At 44.2% G+C, this 20,229-nt stretch overlaps 10 protein-coding genes across 10 annotated transcripts; 4 read left to right on the forward strand and 6 right to left on the reverse strand.

The window, feature by feature from the left end:
• The first annotated feature begins 752 nt into the window (after positions 1-752).
• FA14DRAFT_145338 (uncharacterized protein) lies at positions 753-1,491 on the forward strand. The gene has a single exon (XM_025497273.1). The coding sequence runs from the start codon at positions 844-846 to the stop codon at positions 1,393-1,395; it is 552 nt and encodes a 183-aa protein (XP_025355780.1). The 5' UTR covers positions 753-843; the 3' UTR covers positions 1,396-1,491.
• FA14DRAFT_160608 (putative ILS1-isoleucyl-tRNA synthetase) lies at positions 1,442-4,851 on the reverse strand. Its single transcript, XM_025498751.1, has one exon. It carries the CDS (start codon positions 4,795-4,797, stop codon positions 1,537-1,539), a length of 3,261 nt encoding a protein of 1,086 aa, XP_025355781.1. The 5' UTR covers positions 4,798-4,851; the 3' UTR covers positions 1,442-1,536.
• Positions 4,852-5,048: 197 nt separating this feature from the next.
• On the reverse strand, positions 5,049-6,948 carry FA14DRAFT_160609 (WD40 repeat-like protein). The gene has a single exon (XM_025498752.1). It carries the CDS (start codon positions 6,929-6,931, stop codon positions 5,156-5,158), a length of 1,776 nt encoding a protein of 591 aa, XP_025355782.1. The 5' UTR covers positions 6,932-6,948; the 3' UTR covers positions 5,049-5,155.
• A 171-nt stretch (positions 6,949-7,119) lies between these two features.
• Positions 7,120-8,846, reverse strand: FA14DRAFT_167641 (peroxisome membrane protein; the record flags this gene model as incomplete). The annotated part of the gene is made up of 1 exon (XM_025500099.1): positions 7,120-8,846. Exon 1 carries the CDS (start codon positions 8,686-8,688, stop codon positions 7,123-7,125), a length of 1,566 nt encoding a protein of 521 aa, XP_025355783.1. The 5' UTR covers positions 8,689-8,846.
• A 1,107-nt stretch (positions 8,847-9,953) lies between these two features.
• Positions 9,954-10,925, forward strand: FA14DRAFT_154894 (uncharacterized protein; the record flags this gene model as incomplete). Its single annotated transcript, XM_025497715.1, has 4 exons — positions 9,954-9,969; positions 10,079-10,350; positions 10,425-10,578; positions 10,657-10,925. 4 exons carry the CDS (start codon positions 9,954-9,956, stop codon positions 10,923-10,925), a joined length of 711 nt encoding a protein of 236 aa, XP_025355784.1.
• A 225-nt stretch (positions 10,926-11,150) lies between these two features.
• FA14DRAFT_164353 (kinase-like protein) lies at positions 11,151-12,065 on the reverse strand (the record flags this gene model as incomplete). The annotated part of the gene is made up of 1 exon (XM_025499881.1): positions 11,151-12,065. One exon carries the CDS (start codon positions 12,063-12,065, stop codon positions 11,151-11,153), a length of 915 nt encoding a protein of 304 aa, XP_025355785.1.
• Positions 12,066-13,360: 1,295 nt separating this feature from the next.
• Positions 13,361-14,365, reverse strand: FA14DRAFT_160611 (uncharacterized protein). The gene is made up of 4 exons (XM_025498753.1): positions 14,155-14,365; positions 13,974-14,080; positions 13,818-13,895; positions 13,361-13,741 (listed from the first exon to the last, which is right to left on the reverse strand). The coding sequence occupies exons 1-4, from the start codon at positions 14,168-14,170 to the stop codon at positions 13,628-13,630; spliced, it is 315 nt and encodes a 104-aa protein (XP_025355786.1). The 5' UTR covers positions 14,171-14,365; the 3' UTR covers positions 13,361-13,627.
• A 422-nt stretch (positions 14,366-14,787) lies between these two features.
• FA14DRAFT_160614 (putative 40S ribosomal protein S7) lies at positions 14,788-15,920 on the forward strand. The gene has a single exon (XM_025498754.1). The coding sequence runs from the start codon at positions 15,108-15,110 to the stop codon at positions 15,699-15,701; it is 594 nt and encodes a 197-aa protein (XP_025355787.1). The 5' UTR covers positions 14,788-15,107; the 3' UTR covers positions 15,702-15,920.
• A 645-nt stretch (positions 15,921-16,565) lies between these two features.
• FA14DRAFT_160615 (uncharacterized protein) lies at positions 16,566-17,968 on the forward strand. The gene has a single exon (XM_025498755.1). It carries the CDS (start codon positions 16,599-16,601, stop codon positions 17,871-17,873), a length of 1,275 nt encoding a protein of 424 aa, XP_025355788.1. The 5' UTR covers positions 16,566-16,598; the 3' UTR covers positions 17,874-17,968.
• Positions 17,929-20,138, reverse strand: FA14DRAFT_172122 (uncharacterized protein). Its single transcript, XM_025500379.1, has one exon. The coding sequence runs from the start codon at positions 20,104-20,106 to the stop codon at positions 17,950-17,952; it is 2,157 nt and encodes a 718-aa protein (XP_025355789.1). The 5' UTR covers positions 20,107-20,138; the 3' UTR covers positions 17,929-17,949.
• Between the last annotated feature and the right edge of the window lie 91 nt (positions 20,139-20,229).

Genomic DNA, 20,229 nt, shown 5'->3' on the forward strand with positions numbered 1-20,229 from the left:
TCTGCTCCAATGGCGGAGTCTAGGTTTTCAACAGCAGCACTAGCACCTGTTGATCCGGCTAGGTCGTCCATGTAGACCACATTCGATCCAAGTCCATGCTCTCCTTCTTCCACTTCCTCCTGTGCTCCACTGGGACCGGAAGCGCTGACATGTGCCAAAGCTGCTTCACGCATACGAGCATGCAAAAGCCTTTCTGCTACTTTACGATGATCATCTCTTGCACCGGTCTTTCTAGTTTTTCTGCCGGCCAAAGTTTTGCGTTTGAGCACAGGTGCACCACCATCAAAGACAAAGATTGGTCGAACGCCAAAATGAATCAATTTCAAAATTCTCCATAAGAAACCTAAAATATGAGCATTTGATAATGTTCTGCCTTCTTTATCTCTCATTGCCATTTGAAAATGATAAAGCCAAATCGAACTATCGATTGCTAATCGTTTTCCTTCTAGTGATTCCAACTTTGTCGGACGTGCACATGGCTGTAGCAAATGCCACAGCCCTTGAACACCCATGGCAACATGGAGTGATGTGGTTGATGGTTGCAACGAGAAAGTATGTTTCATTGCTGAGAATAATAATAACTTTAGCTCAGTTACTTACACCCAGGGTGGAGGATATGCATGAGAAAAATATAGTACGCGTACAACAATTGACACAAAACATTCTTGCATCTTCTCCTCATCATTCTCAATGACAACAAAGAATACGGCTGCTGGTGGGGCAGGCGTTGGTCCTAGTAGACGAAAGTGGGACGTAGAAGAATACACGCAAAAGGCACGCGATCGTGATCGAGAAGAAAAAGAGAGAGTACAGGAGAATGAAGAAAGAAAACGAAAAGGTCAAATGCCAATACAACGATCACGAAAACGAGAAGAAATCGCAAAACCAACACAAGATCTTCAAGCAAGAAAAGATGATTTGCAAATAACCAAAAATCAAGGAAAAACCTTGATGGTAGAAAATGAACCCGGAAAAAGGAAAGGACCAGGATTTTATTGTGATTTGTGTAATCGAACATTCAAGGATAGCATTGCTTATTTGGATCATGTTAATGGAAGGTTGCATTTGCGGAAACTTGGACAGACAACACAAGTTGAACGTTCTACATTGGAGGAGGTACGCGAAAGGTTAGAGTACTGGAAAGAGGAATTTCAGTCTCGTAAAACAAGATCGAATGAATACGATTTCGAGAAACGATTAGCAGAATTGGCCGAACAACAGAAAAGAGAAAAAGAAGAAAGGAAGCAAAAGCGAAAATTAGAGAAAGAGGCAAGAAGGGCAGGGGCAAGCAAGAGCGATGCAATGCTACAAGACGGCGTAATTGCATCGGATGCAGATTCAGATGCAATGGCAATGATGGGCTTTGCCAGCTTCGGTACCAGCAAGAAGCGGTAACAGCAACGATTATGGATGAGTGTAATTTTAGTGTACTAATATTGTATCTGTGAATGTGGTTATGTGATGCGATGATATTGAATTTTAAAAATACTGAATGAAATACATATGTCTTATCTATGATGCATATGACAAAGAAACTCATGCAGCATGAACAAGCGAAAGCTTGAAGGTGTTTTCGTTGATCTCTTGTTCTTCCTCAATGATGATGGGCTTGCCTGCAGGTCTTTCGCTGACAGGCAACGGCTTTCTTCGCATACTCTTGACGAAGTAGTCGGTTTGTGTGCTAAAGCATGCTTTCAATGCATCACCCATTCCTTGTTCGAAGGAGTAGAAAGCATCAACTTCGTCGGTGGCCTGTAAATTGGCCTTCTTACGAAGCTTTTGAATACGGTTCACCAATTCACGAGCCGTTCCTTGATCTTGCAATTCGGGATGCACTTCAAGATCCAACAAAATCACAGCTGATCCGTCTGTGTGACTATCCCATTTGCCTTGTCTTCCTGTAAGATCAACAGCTCTTGTGACGCGCAAATCGCCTTCGACGAGATCAATTCCAGCAACGGTGATCTTCTTTGTGAGGTCGTATTGTTTTGCTTCTTCGGAGCTGACACTGTCCAACCCCTTCTTCACCTTTGGCATATCCTTCTTCAATTTGCGTCCCAAGACAGGCCAATCTGCCAAGAGCTTGAATTGCACACCACATTTTGTTTCATCACTTGTCAATGTCAATTCGCGAATGTTCAATTCTTCTTCGACGTAAGATGAAAGAGTTTTGAGGTCATCGAGGTATTGTTGATCTCCATTGTAAACGACCAATTCCTTGAGTGGAACACGCAAAGGAAGGTTATTTCTCTCACGAACTGTACGTGTCAGTTCGATGACTGTTTGCAGTGCAGCGAATTGACGTTGAATGACTGGGTCTAGGTATTCTTGACGTACTTCGGGGAATGGCAAGAAGTGCACAGAGCGATGATCCTCCCTACCATTAAGCTCTTCTGGCAAGAATTGTCGCAAGCCTTGGTACAGATTCTCGGTCAAAAATGGTGTAAAGGAGGACAGAGTGCTGCACAAAGTCAACAAAGTCTCAAACAAAGAGTTCAATGCAGCCGTTGTGTCCTCAAGTCCGTTTTCACCCTTCAAACGACGACGGTTGAAGCGGATGTACCAATTGGTTAATTCGTCAATCATGTTTGTCAATCGTGGCATAACCGTGTACAAACGATAAGCAGCCATTTCTTCTTGAACCAATTTGATCAAACTTTGACAACGTGCCAAAATCCAACGGTCCATGACATTCTCACTCTTAGGTGCTTGTGGATCATACTTGAAATCGACGTCAAAGACCTTTTTGAATAATGCAACTTGTCCCAAGAAGAAGCGGAAACTGTTGACCCATGGCAAGAAGGCCGTAGACAAAACTTCCTTCACACCTTCTTCGCGGAAACGCAGGTTTTCTCCGCGCACGACTGGTGAATTCACCAAGTATAGTCTGACAGCATCTGCACCATATTTGTTGACCAGTAGGGAAGGGTCAGGGTAATTGCGTAAAGATTTACTCATCTTTTTACCATCAGCAGCGAGCACGAGACCCGTTGTGATCAAGTTCTTCCATGGTGCAGTATCAAATAGATGTGTTGCCAAAATGAGAAGGGTGTAGAACCATCCTCTTGTTTGATCGATACCTTCACACACAAAGTCAGCTGGGAAACTTGACATGAATTTCTCCTTGTTCTCGAATGGATAATGTGCTTGAGCGTAAGGCATGCTTCCTGATTCGAACCAACAATCAAACACTTCTTCAATACGGCGTAATTGCCCTTTGCCTTTCTGAGAGGGAATGGTGATATCGTCAATGTGATCACGATGCAAATCAGTCAAGTTTGTTCTCCCAGATAGTTTCTCGAGCTTTTCGATGGAATCAATGTAGACAATCTCTTCGTAATCATCACTGACCCAAAGTGGGATGGGTGTACCCCAGTAACGATTTCTACTGATGTTCCAGTCACGAGCGTTTGCCAACCAGTTTCCGAATCTTCCTTCACCGACAGAGGCTGGCACCCAAAGCGTCTTTTCGTTGTTCTTTGACAATTGTTCCACGATTGGCTCAACACGCACAAACCAGGCCGGGATAGCCTTGTAAATAAGGGGTGTTCCAGATCTCCAACAGAATGGGTACTGATGGCGTAACGTACTTTGCACGATCAATCTGCCTCTTGCCTTCAAGTCTTTTTGGATTTGCTTATCTGCTTCTTTAACATGGACACCTTGATAGTCAGGCACTTCTGCAGTGAAGCGACCTGCTTCATCCACTGGACAAGGCGGTAGGTTTTCCAAAGAAGTGATACCGTTTGCCATTGCGATACGGTAATCGTCGTCACCGAATGCAGGTGCTTGTTGAACGATACCTGTACCTGCGTCGGCAGTAACGTAAGGATCAGCAACGACACGGAAAGCTGAGTCGCCATATTTCTCAACAAAATAGTCGAACAAGGGAACGAATTTCCAGCCTACCATATCCTTACCCTTGATTTCTTGAATCTTTTTGAATTTGGCCTTCTTTGGATCTTTGTATAATGTGGTCAAGAGCTTTTCCAAGATCCAGTAGTTGGCATCCTTTTCTTCATCATGAATCTTGATATAGGTGAAGTCAGGGTGGACACACGCTGCCAAGTTGGAAGGAGTAGTCCAAGGTGTAGTAGTCCACGCCAATAGAGAAGTTTTGGGATCATCAACCAATGGGAAACTGATCACAATTGCCGGGTCCACTGTATCACGATAATCTGAACCAGCCTCAAAGTTACTCAAAGGTGTTGTGCATGCTGTTGAATATGGCATAACGCGGAAACCGCGATATACGAGGCCTTTTTGAAACAATTGTCCGAAAACCCACCAAACGGATTCCATAAAGGAAGTGTTCATTGTCTTGTATCCTCCATCGAAATCAATCCATCTTCCCATTCGTTCGACAGTTTCTTTCCATTCTTGCTGATAACGCATGACGATTGCACGACATTCGGCATTATAAGCAGGGATACCCATCTTCATCACATCTTCCTTTCCTTTGATACCCAACTTTTTGTCAATTTCATGTTCTACTGGTAAACCATGGCAATCCCAACCGAAACGACGGTCAACGTAGTGTCCTGTAGAGTGAGCGTATCTTGTGACGATATCTTTGATTGTACCTGCTAACAGATGTCCATAATGCGGCAATCCTGTTGCGAAAGGTGGACCATCATAGAATGAATAAGGTTTCTTGCCTTTTGATTGTTCTAAAGAAGTACGGAAAGCGTCAATTGCACGCCAATATGCCAATACATCTTCTTCTTGTTTTGGAAAAGAGAAAGACTTTGTAGGATCGTGAGCTGGGAATTTAGCATTCCCGTTCTCCGTCGTCATTTTTGATAATAGCTACAAAGACGACAGGATGCTGTACTGTTTGCTGAAACGATGGAAGTAGAAGACAACAACGCCTTACGTCCGGTTCGCTCTCAAATGCGAAGAATGCATTGGAAGGTGCACTTTTTTTTTCTGCACGCCCGTGTTCCTATGTTTGCTTAGGCAGCCGCCGCGTCAATGTATCTGCAATCAAGGCAAAAGATAGCTTATTCTGTAATCTAATGAGCTACCAACGATGCCGTTAACGAGTCATCATATGTTCTGGCCACTAAAATGTGGCTACGAAGTCACTGCTTTAGCAATCTATAAGAGACATTCTATTGAACCACCTTGCCAAAGTACATCAATTGTAACTATGCTATGACTGTTCCAGCGAAGTGACTCGAACTGTGTGGTCAAATCCACAGCTGGCGACACTACCTTCGTCGTCCAAGACGACAACATCTTTGATAATCGTATTCCCACCACGACTCCAAGAAGATGCTGAGCGCATTTCAGTGTCCAAATTCGCGCTTCCATTAGACTCTCCAGCTGAAGCGGCAATACCGTGAGCATATACTGTAGCTCTCGTTTTACCATGCGTATCTACTAAACGAAGGATACCGTCCTCGCTCGTCAACCAAACGGCCGATCCATCCTTGAGCCAAACATGTCTATTAGCTGCGAAACCGCTTGATGCAACACCTGTCCAGATTGTTGTCGTCCTCTCTGACGAAAGAAGGGGCATGATTATGATTCGGGAAAGGGAGGAGGAAGCAGGTGCATATCCTGTTGATGGAATGCTGTGGTCACCTGTTTGAATTGCCAGATGATTGCCCAATGGATGCAAAGTGAGATGAAGCAAAGAATAGCTTACGTGATAGTCACTTCGGCTCGCATTTGTGTTGAATGCGAGCTCGGTCCATTCTGGGGTGGCTTTGGTGTTCTGAGTATCCTGCTCCGTTACATTGAGCTCCCCTAGCTTTGAGGACACAGCTTCGATACCTTCTCCCGATGCCTCTTCTCCCGGAGCACGCTCTTCATCTGCATCTAGAGGGAGTGCCAGATAATGAACGAAACAGTCACTGCGCATGGTGTATGCTAGCCATGTTCGCTTTTTGGATAAAATGCTTGGCGAATCGCTGACAGCAGGTACGCCCGTTTGTGAGACAAGAGCAGTCTGAGTTTCCTCAGTTCCAGGATCAGATTGATCTGGTGAAAGGGCTGATCGGACGAATACGATGCTTTCAGGATTATTGCGTGTCTTGACAGTGTGTACCAAGGTGTACTGTGTTTTCAAAAGAGGTGGCATGTCCAAATCATCTTCCTCATCGCCAGCGACATTCCTTGGCAATTCTTCACCATTTCGCTTAAAGACACAGATGGTCTTATCATAGCTACATGTAGCCAAATACTGTCCACTTTGTGAAAATGCACATCTGACGACAAACTTCGAATGAGTCTGTATCAATTGAATCGCTTTACCGTGCAACAAATCCCAAACGATCACCTTGCTATCCATTCCACAAGTGACAAATTCTCTCTGGAATTGTTTATTGGGATTTTGTGCTGTACATAGGACTGCGGCGGCATGTTTAGCTTGATCAAGTTGACCTTGACCACCTTCAAAGGATTCCACCATTTCTCCATCGACTGGATCGCTGAATATGATGTTTCGGTCGGCGCCGGTTGAACATATCAATCTTTTTGTAGAGCTGATATATCGTGCTTCAGACGTTGAGAATGATCTATTAGGAAGATCAACGAGCGACAAAGAGAGAATATTGGAAGCATGTAGCTTGGAATAAACATCCTTTAGGCGGAATGGAAGCTTTGAAGGACCAGCAAGTGAAAGGTCCAAAGGTGATCGTTGTGCTGCAAGTCGGTGTAGCTCATTTGCTCGCCTTTGCTTCGCAGAAGATAGGATCGATTGATGTTTCTCAATAATATTCTCTAACCTGAACTCGTCTAAAGTTGCTTGTGTTGAGCTTTCACCTTCTCCATTATTCCATGTCCATCCTACCTTTTTCGATGCTTCTTGTTGAAAAGCTTCTAACGTGGAGGTATACCCATTCCGATCCAAGAATTCAGCAATGCTTGCATGGGCTATCTGATGAGCATCAGAGGGTATATGATTGCCATTGAGAGAATTCATCCTTGCCTTCATCCAACTTGATGGTGGTAAGACTAGGGATGTTCGGGAAGTAAATCCTAACAATTACACCATCCGACGTCCGTGCGCGATAAGCTGGATTTTATCTTCATTTCTAGCACACAATGATGACGGACAAGTACATTTTTGACATTTGATATAACTACTATACATGCAATATGAGTTGTGATGGTTTATGTAGAGCTATAATAGTAATAATCATCGACCAATGGTAGATAATCTCGCACAATTCCACCAATGATACCTAGTAATGGTCTGGCTTCCGTTTTACTAGCCAATGACTCCAACTTTGGACGGGTGAAAGAATACCATGCCGGTCCACGCAACAAATACCACCAGAATGCACGACTTCTCTTTTCCCATTCTTGCTTTTCAACTTCACTAATCGGTCTTGCTTCTTTCGCTCCACTTCCCGTCAATTTGGCCAACAGACTCAAAACACTACTATCACCCATCATTGCCATCAGTAAAGGATTTGCCAAGGGAGAAGGCGATATAGATGCTCCAGGAGGAGTAAGCGCACGAATGCGCATCAATCGAGCAAGATATTCCATTCCCAATGAAAGGAAGAATGGCGTCTTGTGTCGACGACCCCATCGTCTGAGAGCCAAAACGTAAAGAAGAGGACGCAGAATCCAAATCAATTCAGCCGTCACGCCCATCCCATTCTTCAGCTTTCTAACCAAATCTTCCGGCTTCTTGACATCATTCGGTGTCAAAGTACGGCTCATCAGATAATCGTTGACGTCTTTCTCTGTCCATGAATCAACTAAAGTCTCATCAGAATCCGAGCCAGATCCGGAACCTGAATTGTCCAATGAGGGAGAGGCAGTTCCCAATGCTGATCTGCGAGAGGCCAAAGGATGTCTTGATCTAATTCCGTTTGGCTGTGGTGGCCTTTGATTCGCTCCGGGATGTGCACGCTGATGAATAGAGGTTAGCGTTGGTCTTGTCAGTCCGGTCCGAGATCCACGCCAGACATCAGCTTGAGCCTGCTCTTCAGGCGAAAGACCAGACAGGTGGGCTGATGCTGCTAATGATGATGTACTACCGCTTGGTCCTTCGTTGGATGGCTGTAGAGCGTTTGCTAGTGTCGCCTTGCGATCTTCTTCCAGCATGGCCGGATCTACCTCACGCTCTGGGATAGGCGGTTGAATGGAAGTTCGGGTTTCTGTTAATCGTAGCAAGGCCAGTCTTAGCACAGCTTTGACACTTTCGATGCCTACAACCACATCCCAAGCTTTCTTTGGCCCTAGCTTTCTCCGAGCGAGCATTTCGGATAGTAGTTCAACATATCCGATAATCACCAAAACTCGTGCTAATCTACTGTATGTTGAACTTGAGTCGGAAAAATGATGGGTATATCTGGCATGCTCGGAAGGTGTATGCTGTAGTTTGCTATATGTTGCAGGAGGTGCTGGTGCTCCGGTTGTAGATACGGATTGAGGTGTAGCGCTCGCTTGTAAAGCAGAAGTTGATCTGCTCGAATTGATTGTTGACCTGGATGATGAAGAAGATACACCGATCGATCGAGGCATAGATCGTGGCGAGAGCAGCCTGACCAAGATGGAATCATGATAAAGGCCCAACAAATTCAAAGCAGAATATACTGCTTCTCCTGCCAATTCTGAATCGGGAAATCGACCGGGAAGAAAGTAAGTGATACTACGCAGAGAACTTTCCACAGCAGTAATTTGACTTGCATTAGAGAGCAAAAAGCTCTCATACCATTGCAACATCTTTTCTGCTTTAAGGGTGGATGATGGATGATGGGAAGTAGATAAAAATTAACTTTTTTGCACTTGCGCCCCTTCTGTGTATGCATTTATCATGATCAAGCGACCACCCCGGCTTTACCTAATTAAAAGGCCGGTTAAAGGCTAAATCTTGTGAAATGGGGGGATAGAGCTTGTCAGGCTGAGTTAAAGGTTGTTTCTGGAAGCTTTAGCAGACAATACATCCGCCGACGGCTTAAGCGACGCGTAGCCAATTGTGACAGAGAATCCAGGCTATCAAACAGTATAGCTGGCATGGCAGCAGCATTTACCATCAATAAACATGTCTGAAGACGCGCGCCGTTTTGCTGCGCCTTTATCGCCCTGCAGATAATCAATCCTTTGGGGCGTTTGTCACAGAGAAAAGCAAAGACATCCATCTCTATCACCATCACCCACACTTCGACAAACTCTACTTACCAGTCACGCAAACTCGTAAGAACTTCTGAAAATGGTCAGCATCTAGTTCAAGTATATGTTCCGGTTCAAATTTCCCACATTGTACAGCATGCCAATACCCCTGATGTAACCGTTCGTGTTGTGGTCGCCCTATGGCGATCTGGGGATCAGTAAATGAGCGCATTTGAGTCAAAGACAACGTTGCACATCGATATATCCTTCGGCTCTGGAGATTGTCTTACCATGCAAATTGACGGAAGAATGTGGATGGATGCTATTTACAGCAACAAGAAGCCTGATTGCATTTGATGCAAATCTGATTTCACTCGTCACGAAAAGATTTGACTCTCAAAGTTGATCTTACGTTCGACTTGATTTCATCACAGAGCTCTCCATCGCTAACACAGTAACCTCAATCGCTATCGCAGGCTGTTCAAAGCAGATTTGCTCGAGAGTACTTGCATGACGTGACAACGGATTTCTATCAATCCATATCTCGAGCTGATCGGTTATCGTGTCACATAGTCGTGCACTCTGAAACATTGCGAGGGTTGGTAAAAGGATTGAATACAATCGTGCCATTGATGATGAAAGGAGCAAGGGCGGATACTTTGCCACCTACAAACCGATCTACAGTATGAAAAGGGAGGAGGGGCTTTGACCACCACCTCAACACACGAATGCGTTCGATCAATTCTGTCATTCCGTCTTCTGTTAGGCTCGACTTTTTGCCTGCTCGCCTCGTTCTATGAAAAGATCAAGATGCTTACGTTTATACAATTCTCTTGCCGTTATCGGTCTCTCTCCGCTGCATTTCTTGTCAACAGTCAATGAATCTAGACAAGCGTAAGTCATCACTTTGGGGATCTTGGTTTTGATCATAAACACGTATACTCATTCAGCATCGTCACTACAACCCTCCATTTTGGCAATAATGCGACATTCACCCGAACAGCACTTGATGATATCATCAAATCCAACCCAAAGAAGGGACGTGGACCTCGCGGAAACCGTGGTCGCCCTGCTCGTCGTTCAAGCGGTGGTGGCGCTCGTGCCGCTGCTTTAGGTAAAGGTGCTGGCGGTGCTGCTCAAAGTGCTGCTGCTCTTGCCGCCGCTAACCGTGCAAAGGCCCCCGTTGTAATCCCAGGTCGCACACCCGGAGGAAAGCAAGGAAGCAAGATTATCGTTGGTAACCTTCCTCTGGATGTTACTGAATCACAAGTCAAGGTTTGTTTCAATTGGTTCGGCTGAAGTTGCGCGGATAATAGACTGAATCACTCTCGCCTTTGTAATCTTGATAGGATCTCTTCGCATCATCCATCGGTCCTCTTCGCCGCGTAAATATGAGCTACAAAGCCAACGGTAGCTCAACTGGTCAATGCACCGTTGAGTTCCAACGCACCGAAGATGGTAACCGTGCTTATCAAACATACAACAATCGATTGATTGACGGAAGTGAGTAGGCCTTTCGATTTTCACTTTTTTTCTCACTGGATCGGTTCTCTAACGCTATCCCTTTTCCTAAACTCGCAGAGAAAGCACTACGTATCGAAGTTGTTGTCGACCCAGCAAGAGCTATTCAAGATGCACAAGCACAAGCCGCACAATCAGCTTTGGCTTCTGGATCACCAGCAGCAGCCGCGGGTCGTCGTACTGCCAGCCGTCGTGGTGGCCGTGGCGCTCGTGGTGGTCGCGGTGGCGGTGCAGGTCGCACAAAGCAACCAAAAAAGACTGCTGAAGAATTGGATGCTGAAATGGAAGATTGGTCAGGTCAAAACAAGAAGGAAGCTCCTGCTGCTTAATTCTTGTTGAGTCTCGTATGCTTTCATTTTGTTCTGGTCTAACCTTTCAAATGTGCTTTTCCGTGTAATAACCCAACCCAATCATAACCTAACATTGCTGCTACTCTTGAATGTCTGATATGCTATCTCTTTAGATGAATGTGTGAACAAGATGTATGCTGAAGTATGAGAAGAAAAGTACATGTAACACAACCATTTCCAACAAAAAAAAAGAGAGGATATTCTTTATTTTCCCTCGATCTTCACTTGACTTCTCTCCTTTTCCCTTCTCACTTCTCGACGTTCGATTGCAACTTTGATCCAGCCTTGCATATCGACTCCATCCGGACCACGTTCTTTGTCCTGCAGTAACCAAGGATGTTCTAGCATTTGTTTGTACGTACTTCTTTTTGCCGGTACTTTTTCCAAACAGCCTGCCACGAAATCACGAGCGGTGGAAGAATAATAATCTCCGGGTATTTGAGGAGGATCTCCATGAACGATTGCTTGTAATTGTGCAAAGACGTTTGAATACGTTTCGGGAGGGTAAGGATACGTTCCCATCGTTGTTTCAACAATACTCAAACCCAAAGACCAAACATCCGAAGCAACAGTATATGTTCCTAGCAAATTTTGCGATTCTCCTTTGATTCGTTCAGGTGCCATGTAACTCTGACAACCAATATTTGTCTTTGCTAGACTCTTTTCCAACTGCCCAGATACACCGAAGTCACATAACTTTACTTCGCCTTTGCGATTGAGAACGATATTGGTCGGCTTTACATCTCGATGCATGATCTGCAGATTATCCTTGAGGAAGCGTAATCCACGTACTGTGCATCCAACAATTCTTGCCAAAACATCTTCTGGAACGCTGCATTGTCCATCGTACAAATCTTCCAAACTTCCTGCGTCCATAAATTCCATACAATAATACACACAACTTTCGTAAAAGAAAGCTCCGTAAAATTCCACAATTTCAGGTGCGGATGCCCTGTGCAAAATATCGAGTTCCATTATGATTCCGTTTAATTTGCTGTCGTCCAATTCAAGTCGAATCTCTTTCATTGCCATTTCAACTCGAGTTTTTGTATGGCGTACTTTTCGAACTGTTCCATATGCACCTTTTCCAAGTTCATCCAATAGATCTAAATCGTCCATATTGATCTTGAATGAAGTCCCGTTTCGGAACTCAACACCAGAAGCAGATAGCACAGCTTTGCCATCAAATCGAAGTCGCCCAGACGGATCAACGATATTCTTGTGCATGTCAAATGCACTGCTCATTAATCCATTACTGGCCGAAGCAAGCTTTCCTGGAGGGGCCAAACGTCTTCCAGATCCCACAGATCCATTGGGTGCTTTGGAACCCTCGCCTGCCGCACTTCCTTGTCCACTACTTGATTGTTGATTATCACCGCCCTCTTGACCGCTCAAATCACTCAATTTCAATCCAGGTCCTTTCCTTCTATTTCCCAATCCTCCTGCAGGTCCAGAAGGAGGCTTGGCACCTGGCGGCAAGCCTGGTGCAGGTCGAAGTCCCGAAGGCGGGATGCGAAAGTTATTGAAAGATGGATTTGCGCTTGCTGAATTTGATGAAGGTTGACTACTGTTTGTGAAAGCTGCCATGTCTAACTTTTGATCTGCTCGAACCACATTTCCAGTAGCAAAAGGCGAAGAAGGACCTGTAGCCGGAGAAGCATTACCGGAAGGAGAAGCGGCACTTCTGTTTGCATTGGCAGTCAAACGAGCTTGTAAGCTAGGAGGTAATTTTGTCGAAGCCATTTGACGAGTCATTTCATTGGCCGATACTCTTGAACCTGGACCCCCTCCACCGCTGCCTATCCGTCCTGGTCCACCACTGGCAGGTCTCAAACTTGGTGATTGTGTGCTGGGAGAAGAAACGCTTGCCGAGCTTAATCGTGCAGGTGGACCTCCTCCTCCCGATCCGATTGCATTAATGTGTCGGGAGCCTATCGAAGCGTCTGCAGATTGTGAAGTTGTTGGACCTGCATCTTGACTTGAATCACTTTTTGATGATGAATCGAGCGATAGGGATGACTGTGCCTGATTTGACAATTGATTTATACTGTCATCTACAGAAGAGTCGGCCATTGTTGTTGATGTGATATGGGTGTAAGAGGAGATACTCGAAGGGTTCCATGCAACACAAGTATAATCGAGTGGCCCTATGCAAATCTAGGAAGCGAGAAAGCTAGCTTTTGCTTGACGTGCAGTTGTGTCAAGGGCCAATGTGCAATCTGTCTCGATCAGCAATATATCAAATATGCTTCAAAGTTGACCCTGGTATTGATGAAGTGACAAAAGATGAAAAAGTGAATCAATTAAACGGAGGTAACCACTTGTAATTGCGCAGCGCGTGTATAATCAACGCACAGGATCGGAGCTTTCCCTGTGCTCTAAACTGCTATTTCGGCATTTAAATTGTGTTAATTCTCAAGGGCTAAACCCGGCTGATGCGTGGTGTACTTGCTGCACTCTGCGACATTTGAATCATTTCGGTATGGCACACCCGTTACATGGCAATCAGGTAATGAAGGGATATATGGTCACGGGTGCTAATCTGAAATAGAACTGAATCTGATCACGATACGATATAACAGTTATCAGCAATGACCGGGGCAAGGATACAATAGTATACAAATGATGAGAGCAGATGTGCAGAGAAAAGCATGAATTCGCAGAAAGCATTGTTGTTTCAATCACTTCTTCTTCGGATCAGGTTCTTGATATCCTGTACCAGCATTAAACTTGAATGCATCCTTGTGTTTCTTCATCACATCTCCACTTTTGGCCCAACTGGCTTGTGCTTTGTTCTGTGGGGAAATGAGATGAACAGGAGATACGATTAGTGAGATGTGTAAATGCACTCTTCTCTCTACCTCTACCTACCACTTCTTCTTCCCTTGTCAATTTGACTCTATTTGTTTTGACATGCAGACCGTCTGAACTTATATGAAAACCTTTATCCTACAATTCGGAGAACAAAGCGTAATTGAATCAGCTATTATTGTCGATCCCAGTCCCTGCTTCTCATCACACACTCACCTTCATGGATTGACGTTGCTTCTGTATACTTTCGTTCATGGACGATCCTTTGACCGCATATACGATCCCTCCAACGATGGCCAGGCATATGATCAAAAAGATGTAATCTGCAAGAGAAGAGGCGTGTTGTTGCTACTGTAAGCTCTTATCCAGTCCTTCAAATTGGTATCACTAATCTCACCTCCTATGGTCGCCATTGTGTTATGTATATATGCTCTAATATGATCTCTGGATGGTGATATACCTCCTCAGAAAGTCACCTTGAACGATCATACGTCTGTGCATCTTAACATCTCTTGCATGCTTATCTGTATTAGAGTTTTCTGTGGAGAATTGGAGTGATTTCAACAACCGGCGGAGTGCCTTTCTTTCAGTTACTGGTAAGTAAGCGGTGCACTATGTGCCGAGGCGTTCATTATCATTTAGCAATAAAAGTCACAGCCATATAACACGTGTAGGGCGATATCCTTTCAACAACAATCTGGTTGTGAAGATGACATAATCTTCAAATTTATCATCTCCTCCTTGCTTGTGTTCTTGTACGCGCCTACACGCTGCGGTGTTCGGCCGAAAAGTCAAGCTTTACGCGCTGATTCTATAGGCCCTTAGTTGAGCCAACGCGCTGTGGCAGGCCAAGAGCGTTGCAATGAGCGCATTAATCGAAGAAAGTGCACACACAGTCGAGAAGTTTGGCTTGAACCTTAGAGTGCATCTTAGCTGTATGAACCGCAAGCATTTGAGTTGTTCGTACAATTGGTATTGGATTCAAAACTGCAAATTGATCATCTTCTTCTCTCACCGCTATCCGCCGTCGCGATTCAATACAAGAAGTGAGTATTGGAATGATTGGGAAATGGGGTGATACGATGAAGATGCAAAGACGACATTGGACGACCTTGCTCGAAGTGATCGCTTTGGGTGGATTGGATGAGATGGGAGAAGTGAAAGATGGAAGACAGAAGCTGAATGGGGATGAACTGCCGAATGAGAGGAATTACACATACGTACAATCGACATCAGCTTCAATCGCATCAGAGAATTATCTCATCACTCCTACCACCAACACAAAAGACTCGACTTGAAGGACGAAATACTGACCTATATCTCTCATTCCACACCTTCCAGTATATCACCATGGCATCGGTGTCCAACAAGATCTACCGCACGGGCAATGCACCAGCTGGTCCCCCATCCGAAATCGAAACAACTGTTGCACAAGCCCTTTTGGACTTGGAAGCCAACGTTGCTGACTTAAAGGCAGAATTGCGCCCTTTGCAAATCTCAGCCGTCAAAGAGGTTGATGTTAAAGGAGGAAAGAAGGCAATCGTCATCTTTGTCCCTGTTCCTCAATTGAAGGCATTCCACAAAATTCAACAAAGACTCGTTCGTGAATTGGAAAAGAAATTCTCTGACCGCCATGTCGTTTTCGTCGGACAACGCCGTATCTTGCCCAAACCAGGACGTTCATCCCGTGTTAAGCAACCCCGTCCCCGTAGCCGTACATTGACAGCCGTTCACGACTCCATCTTGGAAGATTTGGTCTTCCCAACAGAAATTACAGGAAAGCGTGTCCGTGTTGCAACTGACGGTAACAAGCTCATCAAATGCTTCCTCGACTCCAAGGATTCCACCAGCCTTGAATACAAATTGGACAGCTTTGCAGGCGTTTACCGTAAATTGACCGGAAAGGATGTTTCATTCATGTTCCGTGACGCTGACGGTGTCTAATTGTATCTCGACAAGGATCAAGAAGGACGAACAGAGGGGGGCGGTGCTTTGAATTGCAACGAAGGAAGTGATCGTTGCATTTTTTAAAGCAAAAATATGGTTTTGGCATTCATAGAATGTACTTTACCTTGTAAAAATGTTATTATCCAATAAACAATGATGGTGAGAAAGCGATCTCGTTTATTGGCGTATGGCAGTATTTTCACATACACACACACGCACATATATTTTACATCATGATCATCATGTCACTATAGCAGCTCATTTTAAACCAAAAATCACATTGATTTGCATTCCAATGACGGGTATGGCAGTGGTGGTGTTAGAGAGGGCTGATCGCCTAAAGAATGAGGGAATAAACGAGGCTGATACAGTTCTATCCGGTGAGGACCACCATAATGCCGAGCAATGGCGAAATGTCTCATTATCGGCGCGAAGCATAGCCGTTGCATACAAAGATCAGACAGCTGAATATCCTGACTCGCACATTGATAGCAGTTTCGGAAGGAAGGTACTGCCAAAAAAAGGATTACTGATCAAGATCTTTCCAGTTCTCATGGGAAAAATGGTATGACGTAACAGTCCTTTAGTGCTCTGCGTGCCCTGAGCAAATCAGTAATGGTAATTTGAAGAAAGGTGATGTTTATGCAGCCCACTAAAGAGCCATGAGTATATTTCTATATGATGTTACTGGATAGATTCCAGAATCTCGCCTTTCTTCAGTAGTGATGATTGAGGAAAGTGGAGATTTGGCACGCAGGAAGAATTCAATATTTGTCTTAGCGCCAATTTTTTTGTGTCGAAGTGCGTAAAGTCTAAATTTTAATGAAATCAGATCTGAAATCCATTTTGTAGACCATACCATCATCCCATCAAAGTCAATCAAACTCTGCAAAGATGGCAAGCTCTGCTCAAGAAGGTACAGCTGGACCTTCAAGGCCAGAAGTGAAAGATGGTGACCTTTTACCAGATCAATTGCCAAGAGCTACATCGATAATCGTGATTGGAATGGCAGGTTCAGGTAAATCTACATTTACGTCTTGTTTGCAAAATTATCATGCAGATCAACAGAAAGGGGAAAGTGCAAAGGAAGGAGATGCTTCAACGACGACAGAACCAGCTCCATACTTTGTCAACTTGGATCCAGCTGTGACACAATTGAATTATTCACCCAACGTGGACATTCGCGATACGATTGATTATCAAAGATTGATGGAAGAGTATAACCTGGGACCGAATGGAGGTATCTTGACAGCACTCAATCTGTTTACCACAAAATTTGATCAAGTTTTAGGGATATTGGAAAGAAGAAGTAATGATGTCGATCATATTATCTTGGATACGCCCGGTCAGATTGAAATCTTTACTTGGTCAGCTTCAGGTTCAATTATTACGGATGCTTTGGCAACTGCGATGCCAACGGTAGTTGCATATATAATCGACACTCCCAGAACCTTGGCACCTGCAACGTTTATGTCAAATATGCTTTATGCATGTTCGATCATGTATAAAACAAAATTACCTTTTATCATCGTTTTTAACAAAACTGACGTTCAAGATCATCAATTCGCAATGGAATGGATGGATGATTTTGAGAAATTTCAACATGCACTGAAAGAAACCAGAAATCCAACCGAGCCAATTGATCCAAAACATGGCGGAGCCTCCGTTCGAAGAGGAGATGGTGATGAAGGCACATATATGAATAGCTTGATGAATAGCATGGCTCTTATCTTGGATGAATTTTATAAAAATCTACGATCGGTTGGTGTATCTTCAACTACACAAGCAGGTATGGCAGACTTTTTCGATGCCGTAAAAGAAGCACGAAAAGAATACGTGGACGATTACAGACCCGAACTTGATAGGATCGTAAAAGAACGAGCAGAGAAGAAAGAGAAGGATAAGAAATCGCAATTGAACAAAATGATGAAAGATATGCGGTTGAACAAAGGTAAAAAGAGCGCAGGTCAGGCTGACGAAGAAGAGGAGGCAGAAGCAGCATTACAGGAAAATCTTGACCCGGAGTATGAGGGAGACGGTCAAATCATTGATCCAGATGTGGACGAAGATATTCAAGATGCACAAGAAGACATGTTCCCAAGTGCTGGTGCTCAATTCGGCAAGGATGGAAGCGCTTGGCCAAGACAATTTGGACAAATTGACATGTGAACTTCTTCTTCGCTAACGCATAGCAAGTAATGATCATACTGATACATTTTTGTAAACATACAATACAGTTGTAATTCTATAATAGATACGCCAATTGCTTGATCCGATTCTTTCCATCCTTGTCCAACAGAATCTGCTGAGCACAAATGCGTAAGATTTGCTCATCTGTTGGATTGTCGATTGATGCCACTTTCCCACGTATTTCTTCCAACCATGGCGCACAATTGCCGTTCCTTGATCGAACAGAATCGCGCACATTGCGCAAAAGAGTATCTTTGATAAGCATGCTGAGATGAGAAGGGGATGCTGAAGCTGTTGTATTCGCCTGATCTTGCGTTTTTGCAAATGCCGCAGAGAAGGATGATGCAGGTGCGAAACTGTAGGCTTCGTCATGTACACCCCCGAACCCACTCCTGCACTTTCCTAGCCATGAAATGGCTGTTCCGATGACTTTGGGATCAAATTGAGCCTTTAATGAAGCAACGACTTCTTGAACAAGATAAGCAAGCGGAAGATCTCCGACAGCCAGACTTGCCTCTAATGCATGATCAAGAGCTTTTACACGAGAATACAAGTCCCATTTGTTGTGAAAGCGAGTACGGGAAATAAAATTTAAAAACATTCCACGTAAATCATTCAACGGACCAATCTTGCGCAACACTCGATCGACTTCACCCGGTTCGCAATAATCAAAAGGCTTACTTTTTCCTCCAAATTTGACAGCATGATTTTTGTGTAATCGAAAGATAGCTTTAAAAATGCTTGGAGTATTGCTTTTGACGATACCCGAACCATATCCATACACCAATAATCTTACGGCGGACTCAAGATCTTTGACACCAACCTGATAATTCAGCACGAATCCGAAGAGATTCTCTTCTACTGAAACCTGATCTTGCTCCATCATTTGCAGCGCGTCACGAAAGAGAGCCTGCTGGAATCCTAATGGAGAATCTTGTACCCACGATGGCAGTCTGTTGAGACATGCACGTATCTCTTCTGATTTCGCAGAAGCGCAACATTTCAGGTATTCTGAGTAAGGCTTTCGGCTTCTTGTCTCAACCGTACTGAACTCCCTATAGTGTTGCAGCCAAGATCTTGCACCAACGATATCTCCTACCTTTGCTCTTGCACGAACCAATACGGTCCAAAGATGTTCACTTTCACCCCAATGTGAGATTTCCAATTGATTTCCAGCTTCGCCATATAGATCTGGCATGCGCATAGATTTCTTCTCTTTCCCTGAATGCCCTTCTAGCCTTGCAATAGAATTCGACCACCAACATAGAAATTTCTCGCCCAGCTCTGGCCTTCCCACATTGCTGAATCCATCTATAGCCGAAGTTACAATGCTTGCAGGAATTGCGTTGCAATCGATATCTTCATATGTCATTGTTCCATGAGCAGCCCTCAATTGTGCTTCGTGAAAGGGTACACCGCTGAGTTGAAGAAGAACCAATGATAAGCATTGTGTGAAGGGTTTCAGTTCAAGGTGGATCGAAAGAAGACGCAAAAGTGAAGACACACTATTTGTCGAAGGCACAATGTTCACTGCATTCGCTAAATCGTACAGAGAAACAGCCGCAAAGATTGCCAATGTCTGAACGGGTACTTTTCTGATGTCGTGAGTGGATAGTAGTTGCGAAGGCTTCCAGATCACTTGAGATTGAGGCAGCTTTTGCTGTATGCGATCCCAGTCTGATCCATACGATCTACCAACATTGGTCAATGATCGAATCATTCTGTCGAATTGAGACTGATTGATGAATAAGGTGTCCTTGCTTTGGGTACCTTGCAAGATTGGCATCAACGAAGCTAGAACGGCTGACATTGGCTCAATGATCTGACCACTTTCCACTTCTTTCACCATAGACTTCAGCCTTTTCAACACCTTCGCTTTCGTATCCAAGATTTCGTTTCGGTACGGGTCTATTCGTATGCTCTTGTACTCTTGCTGCTTGACTGGGAAACTTCGTCCAGGCTGATCGATATTCTTTTGCCAATGAAAGCCTATTGGGGAATCGATGAGCAACGACATACCAGATAGAGGGTGAATGTTGGATTGTTGGGTATTGACTGATGCCTTTGTATCTGCAGATGTCGTGAATCTTCTTGTTGGAATAACTTTTCCATATTGAGCTGGTTGCTGATACAATGCTTTCGACCAGCTTTGAACGACATTGTAGAAGCCAATAAAGGCTCTACGAGTTTTCTGATCAGCCATGACTCTCATATTATGGTCATTATAGCTAATGAGTTGATGATATGCAAAGTAGAAGAAGAAAGATGACATTAAACTCAAGAAAATAAAAAATAAAATTGTATTGAAGCTAGCGCGGCGGTTTGTGATTGATTA

The sequence above is a fragment of the Meira miltonrushii genome (assembly GCF_003144205.1).
Source record: "Meira miltonrushii strain MCA 3882 unplaced genomic scaffold FA14scaffold_2, whole genome shotgun sequence".
In the NCBI taxonomy this organism is placed as follows: domain Eukaryota; kingdom Fungi; phylum Basidiomycota; class Exobasidiomycetes; order Exobasidiales; family Brachybasidiaceae; genus Meira; species Meira miltonrushii.

Bases quoted from the DNA above. Each gene is read 5' to 3' on its own strand.
- FA14DRAFT_145338 (XM_025497273.1), top strand. From the start codon at position 844: ATGCCAATACAACGATCACGAAAACGAGAAGAAATCGCAAAACCAACA.
- FA14DRAFT_160608 (XM_025498751.1), bottom strand. From the start codon at position 4,797: ATGACGACGGAGAACGGGAATGCTAAATTCCCAGCTCACGATCCTACA.
- FA14DRAFT_160609 (XM_025498752.1), bottom strand. From the start codon at position 6,931: ATGAATTCTCTCAATGGCAATCATATACCCTCTGATGCTCATCAGATA.
- FA14DRAFT_160611 (XM_025498753.1), bottom strand. The intron at 13,896-13,973 runs GTGAGTGTGTGA...TCCGAATTGTAG, and splicing joins AGCAACGTCAATCCATGAAG to GATAAAGGTTTTCATATAAG. The intron at 13,742-13,817 runs GTAGGTAGAGGT...ATTTCCCCACAG, and splicing joins TGACAAGGGAAGAAGAAGTG to AACAAAGCACAAGCCAGTTG.
- FA14DRAFT_160614 (XM_025498754.1), top strand. From the start codon at position 15,108: ATGGCATCGGTGTCCAACAAGATCTACCGCACGGGCAATGCACCAGCT.
- FA14DRAFT_160615 (XM_025498755.1), top strand. From the start codon at position 16,599: ATGGCAAGCTCTGCTCAAGAAGGTACAGCTGGACCTTCAAGGCCAGAA.
- FA14DRAFT_172122 (XM_025500379.1), bottom strand. From the start codon at position 20,106: ATGAGAGTCATGGCTGATCAGAAAACTCGTAGAGCCTTTATTGGCTTC.